Here is an 18,669-nt window from a genome sequence, read left to right as displayed (position 1 = left end):
TTAACGACACATTCTAGACTGAATAATTGAATGTATATATATGGTTTTAGAAAGGATATGGCATAAAATATATATGATGAATATTTTATAGTGAAGCCGACATATATGTTGAAGACTACTTTCATCCCTACTGCGAAGACAATCACCAAGAAGCAAAACCTCTCCGTATCTACTATCAACACAGATGGCCAAATACCGTGTCTGGAACAGTCCGACAATACTGTCTACAGGAAGGCCATTCATTTAGGTAAATATATAATTTACAAACAAATGAGAAGCAAACACGACCAAGGAAATATACATCACATTATAATCACAGTAAAGAAATAGCCGCCTCAGCAGGAATCGAAATCGGGTCGATTGATTTCCGGGTAGGTTTGAATAACGTTTACCGAATAACAACTTGAGTATTGAACACTTTATGACATTGACCAGGACCATAGTGTGTTTTATGTGACAAGGCTCGTCGCTATCGTTTATTGTTTTGTTTTTGTTGTTAATAATCTGCATTTATAACGTCCAGAAAGCCAAGAAGGGAGGATATATTGCGTCACAGAATCGTTGTTACTACATTCAGCAGCGCTAAAATGCTAACGGAATTTCCGGAAGGTAAAACTAGTACTTATCGAAAAGTGAACGGTACAGGATAAGCCATTTACGAAGTAGTGTATGTTTTCTTAATTTTAAAAGGCTTCATTGTGCTATTGCTAAAATGGTTATATCTGATAATTAAAATCACAAACTTTTCAATTTATGAATGATAGAAATAGCTATTATTTACATAAAGCATTACTTATATAAAGCAAGGTACATAATATCATAGCTTTTGTAGCTTATTTTCTCTTATAAAATAATGCACATGGATATACACTGTGCCACTGTTGTTATAGATATTAGTAATTTTATTTATGATTATATTTATTCTGTAAAGTCCAATGTTTTCCCTATTCAGATTTGTTCACACACATATACCTTGACGAGGCAGCGCAGGTGTTGGAATGCGAGGCACTAATTCCTCTATCTAAGGCAACAAAGTCCACTAGGGTTGTGTTAGCAGGAGACCAAATGCAGGTACAAATATATATATATTCATGTATCTGCACTAAGTGACCAAGATAAGAATCTAGTTCTGTTCACTATGTAGGCGTTTTAATTGATACTCTGACAAGGGACCGCAGCATGATGACCAAAATATAGCTTAAATTGTTTAAGGTCCTTGAACGCGTGCGGTTAAAAGTGATGACACAGCGAAGACAACTTTCCAATGTATTACATGTAGTGATCTTCCGATGATCGATCGTAATCGAAAAATTAATTAGTTGGGCCTGACTGAATTTGGCGACAATCGATTGTATTTGGTCATTATCGATCATGTATTCAACCGGCGAATTATTTTTCTTCTTTCCTTTCATTAATTGCGTTTGGTTGATTTCCGCCAATTTTCTTTGAGTTCGTTTATACATCTGGAAGTGTTCAGTTGTTATCATTAACAATATGACCGAAAGCAACGACAAAATAGCTTCAAACATACGGATATCAAAGGCATTCTTAAGGATTATGAGTTATTGTACAATAATAAAACTGCAATTAAGTTATTGTCAAAAACCGATTTTACTATCGATAATCGGTTACTTGAATGGAACCGATTATCGATAGTAAACCTTGAACCGATTCCCAACACTAATTACAAGTATTGAGAAGTTCGGAACTATCCTTCAAGCTCAAACCCAGGGACTCACTGGAACGATTTTCATATCGTCTTTGGTATGACACGACCAATGTTAAGTCGTCCTACCTTCGATGATGGTGAATATATTTAAAATTATATAGTACTTTATTAATAATTTCAGTCCATATCTTAACGATACTTTTGATAAGTATTGAAATAGAAATTGTGGTTATAGAGATATATCTCAATCATCTCTTTGTTAGATGAGTCCTGAGATATATTCATTAGAAGGGAAAAAAGAAGGATTTCAGAAGTCATTACTAGAGAGACTAAATGACCTTTATCCGGACGATTGCGGATACAAAGTCAGGTTGCACGAGAACTACAGAACTCATGACGTCATTTTGAGGTTCACATCTAACCTTTTCTATGACTACAAATTGTCATGCGCAATGCCACAGGAAGGACATCCCGAGTTTTACCCTCTGGCGTTTTACACCGTGTTAGGCGAGGACGAGCCGTGCGGTCTGAAAGAAGGATTTTGCAACAAAGCAGAGGCATTTAGTCGTTTAATATTACTTAACTTGCATTAAACTAATTAAACTTTATAATATAGAAGAGAAATACAGACATCACAGTATCAAACGTTCTCCTGATTCAATATAACATTTAGAGGCAGAAATAGGATCTGGTTTAGGCCTTAGTCTAGTTCCTTTACATTTGGTCTTCGTTAATTTGGTAACTTCTTGGCCCGTATCTGTAGTTTTCAAAAAGAAATTGATAACATTATCTTTGTTGTTAGGTATGCGAAGTTGTTGACCAAGTTGCACAGTTGAAAGAGAATTGGCCTTCAAAACATTGGGGTGAATTCAGTTCAAAGAGCATAGGCGTTGTTGCACCGTATAGAATGCAGGTACTATATTAAAGTTGTTTTATCGTCACTAGCTAAGAAATGTATGGGGTCAGGCAGGAGATCGAATCCAAATTACTTTTTTCGTCAATCAACTGACCTAACTCGCCCGGAGAAAGAACTCGATTACTTTCTGATATGTACGAGTCAGTACCCAGACCGAATAATAAATTGACATGCCAACATCGATAACTAATACAGATTATCCTATCTAAAACTTCATTGAGAGTGTTGTACTTTCTATTATTGTCAATAAACAACCCCAATCAATCCGAATGCCTCTATCATGCATCGTGTGGTGCATATATGTACTATGATCAAATGAAAATGAATCCTTGTCAGAATTTTTGAGTATTTTTGTTAAGGTAAAGCTAATCCGAGATGGTCTGCGTAAAAGAAACATCAAAGACGTTTCCGTAGAAAGGGTTGCCAACGTGCAAGGTAAACACTCTAAACTAAATATGTTCTTAAGATTAAAAAAAAATATATCAGTAAGTGAATGCTAGCAAACTCGACATACGGTTTTTCGGGGAGTGCCATTTTCTAATGTTGCCATAACTTGTGGCCCAACCCAATTGTACAATAATATTGTTTGTCGAAAATATGTATACCACGTGTGTTTATTATTTACAATAAAATACGATTAAACTGAACATACGGTTTACGTGATTTCAGAATATATCTTATTAAATCTAGTCGGTTTTATATACAAAGGGAATACAATTATCATTACAATATTTATGCAGGTTCATGCACGAATTGTACCATTGTCAAGTGAAAACGTGCGATCGATTGAAATGATATCTTGCTTGAAAATGGTAAAACCAAAAACCAAACCGAGCGCGTTTAGTACATGTCCTAACTTTTTGTTACAGGAAAGGAGTTTCGAGTTGTTATCATGAGCACAGTCAGGACAAAGGAAACATGTACAGAAGGCTATGAGGAGACTGATCAATTCGACTTTGGGTTTCTTTCAAACGTGAAGTTCTTGACCACAGTTATAACAAGAGCCAAATCGCTTGTGATGACTATCGGGGACCCAATTGCACTGTGTTTGGTGGGACAATGTCGGTTAGAAATTATATTTTATAGGTGTAATTGTGTTTAAAGATCAATACCCGAATCGGGATAATTTGCATGTCGAGTATTTAGCCCAAATACAGTACCAATTACGTGAAGCAGGTAGCTAGTTACTCACACAATAATTCCAGACAATACTTTAGGTACTCTGTTCAAATTCACACGTGATGTTCATTATCACTTAACGAGACATAAGGCTGTTCCGGGTCTGCGTCAATCTAGCAGTATCAAAAGTGTGTATCATGTTTGGCCCCACATATAAAATTTATTCAAGGACAAAAACAGTCGACTTATGTGGAGCCAATTTGTTGAATGGCATGTCATGTAACTTCTGCATTATATTTTTATCAAACAGAAAGGTGTGGGAAACGTACCTTAACGACTGCAACACACATGGAAGTTTCTATGGACTAAAATGGGAGCAATACCTTAAGATGAGAAATATAGAGCTGACCACTCTAAACCCAATGGCGGATGAATTCTACCCGAAGGTAAGTACATTGTTTATATATGTTTTTACTTACAAGTGAATTGCATTTTCTGTCTACGTATCTATAAGGAAAGCATACATTAATATGCTTGAAAAGCGGAAAAACGTTTTTAGTGTGTCATTCAAGTAAACGAACTTCAAACAGTTGTGTAGTAAACACGTATGTCTTTGTGTTCCTTCGAGACAATCGATTTTTCGATTTTGTTCGTTCAATTCCTGATATGTTTGTCTAACGTAATACGAAACGATTATACTTACGATATAGAGGAATGTTTTGAAGACTGCTCTATCATCATTTCGATTTATGTGACAGGCAACACCTGCTTCGGTAGAGGAAGCAAAAAATAATAATAAAGCAGAACTTAAAACTGCAAACGATTCCTCTAAAAGTTCACCGAAGTTACCACATGTGACATTCGAACAAGAACAGTTTAGAACAAGCGAGTTGCCAAATACAAAGGAGGAAACTAGTATACCAATTAATGGAACTTTGTTGGACAGTGCCAAATCCGGTGTTTTACAAAGTGCTATAGAGATTGAACACGCTGACAATTGTCTGGACGCAACAAAAGCAGTAGAGGTATAAACGGCTCCTATTGTAAAATTACTTTTAAAAGTTGTAATTATATCCATATGATCTTCATATATATTAGTATATTTATCCCGAAAATACAATAATGGTTAGTGACCACTTTTCGCCCGTACCAATTACTCGCCAAACGTCTAAAGTTGTTGTTCAGCAACTTCATTATAATTGTTTTTTACACAAATGATACTTTGTGTTCAAATGAAGTTTCAAAATAGGAAAACATGTATTTTTCTCTTAAAATTATTTATTAACAATGTTGCAATTGCAACATATTTCTTCCAACAGAATTTACGATTTTTCCACTCAACAAAATAGGAAATAGTTCACCCCGTCAGTGCTCGTTTTAACAGAGCAACATGTTAAGAGTTTATAGAAAAGGGATTATTTTTAAATAATGAATTTTTAAAATGGCCGAATTGTTGGTACATTTCACTGTCTAGGAGCCTAGGTGTCTCTCTGTGAAACTTCAAATGAAATTTAGTATTTCTCAAGTTATTCAAGAAAAAACTTCTATTTCCTGGCGAAAAGGGTTCCCTAACCAGTATGTGAATATAGTTGATATATACATTGATAGCTCCTTTGAATTTGGTAAACATTAATCCCATGGATTCGATAAAATGCTGTAACGACATTACAGGCTTTAACACTCCATGACAGTCATTTAAATGCAGACAGTTGCAAATCATTACACCAGCCAAACGGACAAAAAGAGAATGTATCCTTGACTGGTACCAGCACTGTTCTAGACTTTAAATATACCCACGAAAAGGAAGATAACCCATCCGCTTACCAAGGATCAATGAAACACCATTGTCCGTCGATAGTCAGTTTAGGAGAAAGTTCAGAAACCGGTTATTGTAGTTCAATTGGAATCGAGTCCGACGACATCTCTCCGGAATTAAAACAGTCTATATCAACAGTAACTGTAAGTAACCTACAAAACAGTGATAAAACTATTCAATCTACTACGTGCAGTTTCAACATGAAATAAATTGGACAAAAATCATTATATTTAATATATGTTTTGAAATTATTTTCATTAATAAAACGTCGCGAAAGTGTGTGTACACACATGTTTTCGATAAATAAAAAAGGCATAGTTCATTTACAGCATAAAGTTGACGATCATTCATTGAAAAGGTTGACTCTCGACCCGATTTCACCTGAAAGCAAGGTAATGTTTTTTTGAATGAGTATCTTCATTCGGTTTCAAACCAAAGTGATTAAAGTACGTCAGTAATAATTTTACATCAATAACCTTCTAACCGAAATATAAGGTGTGAAGTTAATGTTCAACATGATCGAAATAATTAAATTTGACTTACTTCAAGTGATTCTCAAACCGGTTTAGAAAAAAACCATTGGATACATGTTGACCAATCAATAAACATTTCGGAAAACTTTGACCAAACCAAAAAGATATCCGGTTTTATACAATTGGCCACTGGACTTTAATTCTTAAACAGCATGTTGAAAAAAAAGCATATTTGAGCCTGGTAAAACTTCTCCTTGTATATATTCGTGTCACAGAGCGATGAAACCGGCAAGTCATCCAAAAATAGCAGGAAGATAAAGACGAAAATACAACATCCGGAGGTGAGTCTTTATGAACGTTTGTTGACATTTAATGTAATTGTAAAACAGAAACAGTTTCAATTTATTTATTTCAACCTATACTACAGACTACATGTTACCGTTTTTTATTAACTAATTATATAAATTTAATACAATAAATACAATTCATTTTGAGGTTTATACTGCAACTGTACATCGACTGTAATGATAAAGTCAACGCACCCCTACTCTGACTAGACATCAGGCGTAGACATTAACTGATATCGAAGGGCCCGAGGAAATATAGCTTAACGGATTACGAATTGTTGAAGCCGCCTCGCAGCTTTAAATCCTTTAAAAAAATGTTTACGAAAGGTCATAAATGTTGCTCATGGGCGTTGCCGTTGATGCACATTTCTTGCTGTCCATAAAAGGGTTTTCTTCAATGTACATACCCTGGATATTGTATTTTCTTTAAAAGAATGGTCGGTCCGTATATCACTGTATTTTAGTAAAAAGTTTCATTGACGTCAGGGGTCCATTAAACCGTAAAAAAAATAATCTTAAAATATGTTACGGACCGCTGACGTCAGGCAACTGTTGAGAGTGGCTTGGCAATTTTCCCAACGACGAATGAAATCGTCGCAAGTAAACATAAACATTTTGAATGGTTATACATGTAAATAATGTTTGAAAAATGGAAAAAATACAACACACCATTTCTGGCCATATGATTTTATAAGGACCGGTCCGTCAGTCTCCGAAGGTAAATCGAACTCGGATAGTTTATTTATACTATCAATTAGCTGGTAGTTAGTAAAATAATGTTGTTTTTATCTTAATTTTACTGTTGCTCTAAATTGACTCACAACGATTCAGAAATATTGCCATTTTGTATACTAACACAACGGTTTGTCTCATCCTTGCAACAAGGAAAATGTAACAAATAAACGGCATCCTAAAATAGCATTTAAGGTAAGCGTTCACATAACTCGAATCAGTAAGTGTAGCTGCATTTATTTTTTTATGTTTATGAGCAATGAATATGGACAAGCACACTCGTCAAAAATTCAAATAGGTTAAGAGGCAAGGCAAGGGGCCCAAACGACGCTAAACGAAAGACATCAATGCACAAACTTACTACACACATACCACACATGCATCACAATTATAGCCTAATCAATAATTAATGGTACAACCGCCTGTTATTGAATAACTACAAACGTGTTCCAGGTCGATGAGTCCAGAAAGTTTTCCATAACTACTAGCAAAAAGAAGACGAAACGGCCACAACCGAAAGTGAGACATTATGAACGTTTGTTGACATTTAATGTAATTATAAAACCGGAACAGTTTTAATTTATTTATTTCAACCTATACCACAGACTACATGTTTGACATATTCTCGTTTTATAGGTCGCTAATGTCAAACCTCAGCCATTTTCAGAGTCGCAACCAAAGATGGAAACCTGTACAGCACAGATGGTACATGTACATTTTACTAATACACACACCGTTGGTGACCTTTTTTATTAACTAATTATATAAATTTCATACAATTAAAACAATTTGTTTTGAGATTGAGCTTTCTTAACTATCTCATATGTTGTCGCTTGTCGTTCCATGCCGTAAACTTGAAATATGTCTTGATGGTTATATGGAAGTATGTTTGCGCGTGTATGTGTACGTAAGCGCGTATGTGCAGGCGTGCGTTCGGTTCCCGTGCATACTGTGTTACAAAATAAGTATTTTAGTTTCAAATCAGCTCTTTAAGATTGAACACTTTAAATGCCATTTACATGTTTGTAACTGTTTAACACATATGCTGAGGAAATATTTTCATGTGTTCCCCATTGAAGATTACAGACGCTACATAACTAAATAACTTTTCTTTACGTGTTTACACTTCAATATTTGTATTATAGGTCGACCAAGCACGGTTTGATCAAGAAATAAGTACAAATGAACAGAAGGAGGGGCTACAGCCTACGGTACGAACAAACTACTAGAATTTAGGGTGAAATTATGTTTAGACTGACCAATAATATGTGCTTTAAAATTCTGTTTGACCATTTTTGTTATTTTACGATCATGAAATATAAATAAAGGCATCACTGTTACAGGAAGCTATCCCGTCACTGGAACATTTAGCTAGAACCTATGATTGGAGAAAGTTTATGATGCAAAAGTCTACAGTAGCGAACTTGAAATCGCGTTTTAAAATGCCTGCTTTGCAACCAACTGTTGAAGAACACAGCAATGATAGACTAGATGTGTCGGACGTTCTCAAACTTGACGGGAAAAGCAACCCTAGAACAAGTGTCAAAGATACATCGGACCCCAGTCAAAAACAACACATTTCTTACAAAATCTCCACTGGCAACGTACGTACCAAGTCTAGCCCAGGAAAGAAAAAGACTAAACAGCAGAAAATAATAAGCCTATGTGACTTCTCTGGACCTTGGCAACCCACAATGCCTCGGCGTTCAGTGCAGCCAGAAATATCTTTTGCTGATGCTGTAAGATCCGAACCTGGTAAGCAAGTTATTATTGTTAATATAGTTGCATGATCTGCCATTTTTCCAGAAATATAATGATATTATGCCATTATATATTTTTGGCTGCAAATTTCACACAGATTAAAAAGCTAACATTTCTTTTTATCGATGTAAATAACACGTAGGTATGTTTTATTTATTCACGAAATGGGAATTTAGAAATTAAAAACTCAATAGTTACATTTATTTATGTCTTAAATATCTTCATTTTAAGCGTTCAATGTCAATACATTTGGCTAAGAATGGTTCAATGTCAATACATTTTTGCTAAGAATGATATTCAACAGCACTTAAAACATCCAAAATATGAAAAACACAGTCTTGACTGTATTGCAACTGTACATTGATTGTAATGATAATGTAAACGCGACCTTACTCCGGGTAGACATCACGCCTAGACATTCATTGATCTCGAAGGGCCCGAGAAAATATAGCTTAACGGATTACGAATTGTTGAAGCCGCCTCACAGCTTTAAATCCTTTAAAAATATATTTTGTTCACGAAAGTTCATAAATGTTGCTCATGGGCGTTGCCGTTGATGCACTTATCTTGCTGTCCAAAAAAAAAAGGTTTTCTTCAATGTACATACCCTGGATATCGTCTTTTTTTAAAGAATGGATGGTCCGTATATCACTGTATCTTAGTAAAAAGTTTCATGACGTCAGGGGTCCATTAAACCTTAAAATAAAAAAAAATATGTTACGGACTGCTGACGTCAGGCAACTGTTGAGGGTGGCTTGGCATTTTTCCCAATGACAAATGAAATTGTCGCAACTAAACATAAACATTTTGAATGGTTATACATGTATATAATGTTTAAAAAATGGAAAAATACAACACACCATTTCTGGCCGTATGATTTTATAAGGACAGGTACGTCAGTCTCCGAAGGTAAATCGAACTCGGCTAACGCCTCGGTCAATACACACCTTCGAGGTCAGAATGATTCATCCTTATAAGGGGCTGACTGGCATGCCATTATAAGGGCTGACTGGCTTGTCCTTATAGGGGACGGACTAGTATATCCTTATAAGGGGGCTGACTGGCACGTCCTTATAAGGGACTTACTGGCATGTCCTTATAGGGACTGACTGTCATGTCCTTATAAGGGACTGACTGGCATGTCCTTATAGCGGGTTGCCTGGCATGTCCTTATAAGGGACTGACAGGCATGTCCCTATAAGGGGGCTGACTGGCATGTCCATAAAGGGACTTACTGGCATGTCCTTATAGGGACTGACTGTCATGTCCTTATAGAGGGCTGACTGGCTTGTCCTTATAGGGGGCTGACTAGCATGTCCTTATAAGGGGCTGACTGGCATGTCCCTATAGGGGGCTGACTGGCATGTACGTATAGGGGGCTGATTAGCATGTCCTTATAGGAGGCTGACTGGCTTGTCCTTATAGGGGACTGACTGGCATGTTATCATAAGCTGCTGCCTGGCATGTCCACATAACGGGGCTGACTGGCATGTCCTTATAAGGGGGCTGACTGGCATGTCCTTATCAGGGGCTGACTGCATGTCCTTACAGGGGGCTGACTGACATGTCCCTAAAAGGGGGCTGACTGGCATGTCCTTATACGTTGCTGACTGGCATGTCCTTATAGCGGGGTGCCTGGCATGTCCTTATAAGCGGCTGACTGGCATGTCCATATAGGGACTTACTGGCATGTCCTTATAGAGGGCTGACTGGCATGGCCTCATATATAAGGGGCTGACTTGCATGTCCTTAGAGAGGGCTGAATGGCGTGTCCTTATAGCGGACTGACTGGCATTTCCTTATAGTGGCTGACTGGCATGTCCATATAAGGGGCTGACTGGCATGTCCTGATACAGGGCTGACTGGCATGTCCTTATAAGGGGCTGACTGGCATGTCCTTTATACGGGGCTGACTGACATGTCCTTATTAAGGGGCTGACTGCATGTCCTTCATACGGGACTGACTGGCATGTCTTTATAAGGGGGTGACTGGCATGTCCTTAAAGGGGCTGACTACATGTCTTTATAGGGGGCTGACTGGCATGTCCATATTAGGTGGCTGACTGGCATGTCCTTATAAGGGGCTGACTGCATGTCCTTATAGGGGGATGACTGGCATGTCCTTATAGGGGCTGACAGGCATGTCCTTATAATATCATATGAATCTCTGTGGTGTTTAACATTTCTCAATGACGTCTTTTTCCAGCAAAGGATCAAGAAATCCTTATACCGGCGACGTATAACGATGATCCTAAATACACTCAATCCCGGTTAGATGAAGGTCAAAGATACTCAAGCGATGGCAATTCACGGAGGAATGATTACTCTCACCCTTTCCACAACCAATATATGGATCCAGCTAGGCGAAAACCAGATGGATTCGGGCCGTTTTAAAAATGGTTTTAAGACATTTTATTTATAAATATGTTTTGTAATTTCTGTTTGAGTTGAAGATTTCTATGAACGTTCCTATAGTGACAATTTTATTATTAAAAAAGTCAAACATTATGGACATGTAATTGTTGATAAATGTTGGAAAAAGTCCGAGGTTATGAGCTAAGCTTACTGAGCCCGTGTTTTACTGACCGTTCCAAGGCGGTAATATGATCATTTATCGTATTTCTATATCGTTTTCGTTCTAGTGAGGTGGATGTTTGGTCTGTTTGTGGTGTGTATATGTGTAAGTGGTGTTTACCAACTTGTGCATCTAGCTCATTGTCGTTTTGGCGCTTGTCGTATGCTTCTCACCAGCGTAATTTAAGACTCCGGCTGCATGGCTTGCCATTGTAGTTACCATTGTATTAGTGTGTTATACTTAGGGTTTTAGAAGCATCTAAAAAAACAGCGAACAGCTATACCTCAACATAGTTGATTTAGCAATTGCCAACAACTGGTGTATGTGATCCTTTGACCGATTGATCCGAAAGCTGCTAAAGCTACTTATGTCAATGAAATGTTATCTTGGGCATGTTTGGGCATGTTTGTTACGCCTTGCAAAATAAAAATAATGCAAGTTTGATACACTTAGACCCCAACTGTTTTATTGGCCATTTTATGAACCTTTCCTTTTTTAAAAAAGGGATAAGACCGTAATATAAGACTAGATGTATTTAAATAAACAGGTTAAAATCCCAATTCATTCTGGCAATAGCTTAGCTGTCGAATGAATTTCCTTAATTATCGATAGTTGGTCTTGCGCTTATTGATAAGGACAATTAATGTTTAATATCGTGTAGACACAGTCAACGCTAATGTGTTTGAATTATGTTTGTAAATTTACACTTTTTATGTTATGTAAATATTAGAGATTTAAATAATGTATGAAGTGAGATGCTGGCTTCGAACAATTTTGACCAAACTTGAGTTGAATAAATTGAAGTAATTTACACGTTGTAGACTAAAGTATTGAAAGTCATTGAAAAGGGTGCGTGCATATTATATGCTATTTATATAATTGTGTTTATATACTTTGTTTGTATAAAAAACATCACTCTCCTTGTACTTTTTTCTGCAACCATTACCGATGAGAACTGATCCTCTGTCAAAACTTTCTGTTATAATTTGTACATTTTTGATAGAGCGTCACATATTTTACATTTTGTTCGAGCGTAAATTGTTGTACATTTCTCTTAGAGCGTTTCAGGTGTACATTTTTGTTAGAACATTGTATGTTTTTTATATATGTTATAATGTAATATGGTGAATGTATTTGATAGAGCTATTTATGCTGTACCCATAAGTTACAGCGTTAAATCTTGAACTTATTAGTTAGAGGGTTATATGTTGTACTATGTGGTAGAGCGTTAAATGTTGTACCCTATATGTAACAGCGTTATATATTGTACATTTTTAATACTTTTTTAATCATTCTATATTTACAAATATTATATCACGAAGGACAATGAAAACACATGTTAACACATCATTTAAACATGTACAAAGGTACGTGTTATTTGTATATTTTAATACATTTTGTTTAATATTAATATCTGAATGATACCCCATGTAAAATTCATTGTACAATATTGTCTATTTTGATGGCTACCAAAGCAGGTAGCCTTTTATTTAATCTTCCATTACTAACGTGTTTTATACATATAAATAGATGTTTTATAATTGTTGTAATCACTTTTTACAAGCTATTTTTGATCGACATTGTTTTGTAAACGTGTACATACTTTACATTCGAATTTGAATTTAGGTTTGTTGTATGGTTTCAATAGACGACCGCCCAATTGATTTCAAACTGCATTCTTTGTTCAGTTTAGCGATCTAATGGCTAACTAGTATGATACTTTAAATCATAATACTTTGCACAATAAAATTTCTGTACAAAATGCTTTGAAACGATCCTAAATATGGCGTCTATGATGAGCTAAATTCCTATAACAATCGTAAATATCATGTTTTGTTTCTTTAGTTAAATAACCGTATGGATTTTGATTTAATGTATCATGATAATAATATAATATCTTCCTTTTTTCTTTATCATTTGTCCTCGTTGTGAAGATAAAATGTACTACTTTGTAGTATTCGTGGTTTTTGAAGATGATTTCCTGAAACAAAATATAGGGTTGAATATAGCATCCTAACATAACTAACCTTTTGGTCCTTTGATTTTTTGAAAATTTTGCAAATTCATGTTATCTTTAAAACCGTCTTTGGCTGACTCTACTAAGCTTTAAATCCTCTGATTTTATAAAATATTTGCAGATTCATGTTATTTTTAAACGGACTTTGGCTGGCTTGGAATGTTTGGCATGTGGCGTCATTTTCTTCAAATATTTTACATAGGTAATCATTTGGAAGAAAAGATTAGCTAATATATGTCGCTTTTAGTTTTAATAATGTTTTCTTTATTTGTTCCCAGTTTTAGTTCAATGATGCTTTTTATAATGAAACTCTATGATCACACAGTTTTAAACATTTCATTTTATAAGGCAGACTGTGTGTGATGCTCATAGTTTCAAACAATGACTGCATCGTATCTTTAAATAGTTTTTGCATTAGGTGCTCTGAATTGTATTCCTCCGTCTGCAGATAGAGTTGGGATCTCTAATCATAGAAGTACATGGGGTTTAGTTTATTAGTATTTGTTTTATTATTAAGTTTCCTCAAATTGTTGCATACTTTAATAAGATTTACCTTTTACGTTTTCTTTATTCAGGATTGTTGGGATCAGAGCGAGGTTTGTGCACGTCCTTGATAAACATACCTAGTTTTGCTATAAAGTATATATGCAATGTGCAGTTTGTGGAGTTTTAGGCTGTTGTTCCATGCTTCTTGTTTGTGATTTTTTGTTTTTGTTTATGTCTTTGACGCTTACCCAGTGCCATTAAACGGGGTTTATGTTTAAACATTTGGTTACTGAGCTTTTTTCTGTAGTTTTTCACAAAAGTATTAGAGTCGTTTTAGTTTATAAGGTTTCCTGTCTTGCTGACTGATTTGAATGTAATCATATCAAAATTATCTTTAGTTGCATTAAAAGTATGCTTCTGTATTACCGTTTTCATTTATGTACTCCTGCGCGGTACACCCGCCGAAGTAAATCGAAATTACCGAAAATTATAAATGCAAAACACACTACTCGAAGGAATAACGTCTATTTAGTGTACTTGTACGTTTTCTTTGGCAATAAAAGCAAACGGTATTTGAACACTTTGACGCGCAACTCCGGATCTGAACGTTTCAGTCCTGTATTCGATGGTTTTATTGTGATCTGGTTGTTATTAATACCTCTCAAAGAACCACATATGTGTGCTTGAATCGAAGTAAATTGAAGAAATCCACATAAACACTCTCTTGAATGCCATGTGTGACTGAACCATGTGTGTATAAATACGCTATTTTAGCCGTGCTTAATTTTAATGCAGACATCACATAATCACATTTTTCCAGGCACGTGTCATTTCATGTGAAATTCAGTAATAAAACAAAAAATGAACATTATGATTTAAGAAGTGGTGTTAATATGTTGTGTCTCTAGTTCATTTTTGAATGTTCAGCTAATGGGATGGTCCCTGTAGTTGTCATTATATTTTACATATTTTTGTTTCTTTTATTATTTACACATGCATAGAGCGACTCAAAACAATATGTTTTATATCAAACAAATCGGTAAGGAATTAAGATAACAATCCTCTATCATCGTATTTTACACACATGCTCATTCATTTCCTAATACGAATTTACAATTTATTCATACATCAAGATTATAAAATATATAGGCCATGGATTGAATTTCATTCATTTATTTACATCATAGGAACTTGGCGAATACATAGGCATAAAATCAAACATGACGATAATCAATAATGATAATAATATCCTCTATATCAACAAAGAACACATGTACATAATTATATAAAGGAAAAACATAGACCAAAACATAAATCAAAGTATTTGATTTTAACTTTTATCTTGTAAAAAATATCACAAGATATATCACGGGAAACAACACCAGTATAACCACAGCATGCGATTAACGAGACGGCAACAGAGTCTAGTGGAGTTTCTGACGCAATGCAATATCATCGGTCTGTAAAAAGAAATCACATATTGATGAATATTTGTTATAAAGACACGTTGTTGGCGACAATTGCATTGTTTATGCGTACTTTCGAAAAATATGTCCTCATTTTAAGCACAAAATGTTTGATCCTTTAAAAAACATAATTGAGTTGTTGATTTTTGTTCCTCGGGGTTTCTGGGGCCAAAGTCTTGGTGGACTTGACCTCCATTCGGCCATTTCTAGAGGTAATACCATAAATAAAACATTCCCTTAAATAAAATAACAATTTTCTTTGAGTTTTATTTTACTAACATTATAATTATACTAGTGCAAGCTGACTCTGCACTGCACATTGCCAAACAGGTTAAGTTCAGAAATGGCGCTTGTTTGTTTGGATTACCTTATACGTATGCTATTCCCGCCGATAAGTTGTTATGCAACCTAAAAACAGAAACATAAAACATTAAACAGCTGATTGATTTTATAGGATGTTGTTAATGTTTCATTTTGGTAGTACATGCAACGATCAATATGTTATTTAACGTGATTATGGTTACGATTTAACATTCCACAGCATGTTTGTAATTTACTGTAAAACAGGGTATTACCATTAAAAAAAGTGTATGGGTCGCCCGAGGGTTGACGCTTTATACATGATGAATCACAAGCGAGATGTCCACGGCAAACCACACAAAATAGGTCCAAAAACCAACGCTTTGTATTTGTACACTGTAATTGATTTTGAGATGGACATGACTCTCTGCAACACCCATGTACTTTTTTATTAAAAATTAACATGCGGAATTTGATGCATGCTTTTTCCAACTTTCCTATTGTATTTATTTTTTCCCTCAAAACCTTGTTCTGTCGGCTATTTATTATAAGATTAAAACATGTAATCGGGTTGCACACATGTTTAGCTGATTCTCATGCAGTGTATATAAGCTTTCCTTCCGAGGTATTTCATGATAGTTCCCCTCTTCTGAGCATCCACACTTTGCAATCTTTTTTCGTGGACTGATTTTGCGATTGACCAATATTTCCTTGCGGTGTTAAATGCGTGACAAGAATGTGTAGATTTTTTCCAAGCGCCAGGGGAACTGATGTTTTAAACTTGTTGGCAAATACAATTTGATTTCGTCCTGTGATATTTTCTCTTCAGTTCTCTACAACTGTTTGAGTCAACCGTACTTCTATCTTTCGACTTTAGTACGCCTGGTAATTCCTGAGATACCCCATGACACACAAACATTTTAATTCCTCTTTTTGCGGGCTTGTTAGGAACACCAAAGATTCTTGAATGGTGACCGTGACATTCGATCATTGCTTCATCAACAGATATGTATCGATGCATGTTGTATTAAATCATGCTACTTTCCCATACAGCTTCTACAAGAGGGGTCACTGTGAATCCAATGTAACCTTGATAGCGACCGAGTGATATTTGTCCGGTTGGTTTATTTTCTATTGCAGTGATTTCCATGACATATGTGTAGCTTTTTTGCTATAGATGTTCTGTTGATATATTTGCAGTCACTATGGTTTCCATGATAACTTTATAGCGATCAGGTAAAAGATGGCCGGTTGGGTTTAAAAGAATGCTATAGCTTACATTTCAACAGTTAAAAGGAGCATAAATAACTAGCGTTAAATGACCTTCAAATGCAACTCCATTCGCCTTTGTATTGGTTGTGTTATGTTGATTACGTATTATGTTTATACCGGAAATACCGCTGCGTAGTTTTGCATACATCTAGATTCGAGAATGCGTCTAAAGTACATTTAAGTGACTGATTATAGTTTAATTCAATCATGAAATGTCTACCTTATCGCAGTTAACATGACGCGGCCTGTCAGTCAAACTCGCCGGACTATACTCGACTGACCAATCAGCGTCCAGTTAAGGCGGGGCTTATCATTTGCCCGTTGCTATCCGCCATGACCTCCGACAATCTGCACTTACCAACATTAGTGTATTTACTCTGTGTTCTATATATTAAACACAAAATAGTTTTTTTTAAATAACTGAGAGATAGTAAAGACAAGGAAATTTATAATACTGACATTTTCACTTATTGCTGCTCAAATTATGCAAAATATGCATTTTTAATGTGAACGTACATATGATAATATACGTATCTTCTTCGTTAGTCATAAAACACGAAATATCCTTATGAGTATTAGTGTATAATATTGACGTCATCTCGCGATTTTTTTTTGATTTTTTTTTTTGAATTTTTTCTCCTTCTTGTGCTTAAATATTTAAATCCGAAGCACATTTATAGATTTGCTTTTAAATTTGTTTGTACAAACTGTTCATATAGCTAAAGGTCACAAAACGTATATACGTATCTATAGATAAGACAAAATCATCTTCGTAAATGACGCAAATCAATGTATAAACCTGTACATTTATAATGACTATGATCACTTCTAACTCCTACATGTAAGTTTCTTGTAAGAACAGTTTCGCATTTCATTTAATACGGATATTAATTCATTGAGAGAAATATAACGGTAGTTAAATCAATAATAATAATTCACTAAACTTGTATAAAAGGTGTTTTTATTATGGAGAAAGGAAGAAAAACATCAAAATCCATTTGATCACAATAGCAAATTTTTTGTTGACTTTCGAAAGGAAATTAATACATGTTTGATTTCCCTAAATTTTATGGTTACATTACTACTGAAACAAATTCCGATGTTTTTTAGAAATTAATTATTTAAAAGTTTAGACATTAGATTATTTCTACCTGAATCAAGCATTGAATTTAATTAATTATAATAATTAACTGATTTAATGTTATACTTGCTTTAAGTGGCTGCATAGACCGCATACTTCGTTGTGAACCTGATAATGGCTGCATTGGCTGCATACTTCGTTGTGAATCTGATAGTGGCTGCATAGGCCGCCTACTTCGTTATGAATCTGATAGTGGTTGCATAGGCCGCCTACTTCGTTGTGAATCTGATAGTGGCTGCATAGGCCGCCTACTTCGTTATGAATCTGATAGTGGCTGCATAGGCCGCCTACTTCATTATGAATCTGATAGTGGTTGCATAGGCCGCCTACTTCGTTGTGAATCTGATAGTGGCTGCATAGGCCGCCTACTTCGTTATGAATCTGATAGTGGCTGCATAGGCCGCCTACTTCGTTATAAATCTGATAGTGGCTGCATAGGCCGCCTACTTCGTTATGAATCTGATAGTGGCTGAACAGGCCGCCTACTTCGTTATGAATCTGATAGTGGCTGCATAGGCCGCCTACTTCGTTATGAATCTGATAGTGGCTGCATAGGCCGCCTACTTCGTTATGAATCTG

At 35.5% G+C, this 18,669-nt stretch overlaps 1 protein-coding gene across 1 annotated transcript in view; it reads left to right on the top strand.

Annotated features, from left to right (window-relative positions):
- Positions 1–14,319, top strand: part of LOC128221146 (uncharacterized) — a 30,243-nt gene extending 15,924 nt beyond the window's left edge. Inside the window, exons 25-41 of the mRNA XM_052929603.1 lie at positions 92–247; positions 524–609; positions 953–1,071; positions 1,933–2,226; positions 2,472–2,582; positions 2,945–3,020; positions 3,455–3,650; positions 4,015–4,150; positions 4,463–4,729; positions 5,376–5,663; positions 5,850–5,912; positions 6,269–6,334; positions 7,526–7,591; positions 7,709–7,777; positions 8,218–8,283; positions 8,416–8,827; positions 11,040–14,319. Of these exons, the coding sequence (XP_052785563.1) occupies positions 92–247; positions 524–609; positions 953–1,071; positions 1,933–2,226; positions 2,472–2,582; positions 2,945–3,020; positions 3,455–3,650; positions 4,015–4,150; positions 4,463–4,729; positions 5,376–5,663; positions 5,850–5,912; positions 6,269–6,334; positions 7,526–7,591; positions 7,709–7,777; positions 8,218–8,283; positions 8,416–8,827; positions 11,040–11,227 (2,659 nt within the window). The 3' untranslated portion in view covers positions 11,228–14,319. The remainder of the gene's footprint in view (positions 1–91; positions 248–523; positions 610–952; positions 1,072–1,932; positions 2,227–2,471; positions 2,583–2,944; positions 3,021–3,454; positions 3,651–4,014; positions 4,151–4,462; positions 4,730–5,375; positions 5,664–5,849; positions 5,913–6,268; positions 6,335–7,525; positions 7,592–7,708; positions 7,778–8,217; positions 8,284–8,415; positions 8,828–11,039) is intronic.
- The last annotated feature ends 4,350 nt before the right edge of the window (positions 14,320–18,669 follow it).

This window comes from Mya arenaria, chromosome 16 (assembly GCF_026914265.1).
Source record: "Mya arenaria isolate MELC-2E11 chromosome 16, ASM2691426v1".
NCBI classification, from domain to species: Eukaryota; Metazoa; Mollusca; class Bivalvia; order Myida; family Myidae; genus Mya; species Mya arenaria.
This window is presented reverse-complemented; position numbering and strand designations above follow the sequence as displayed.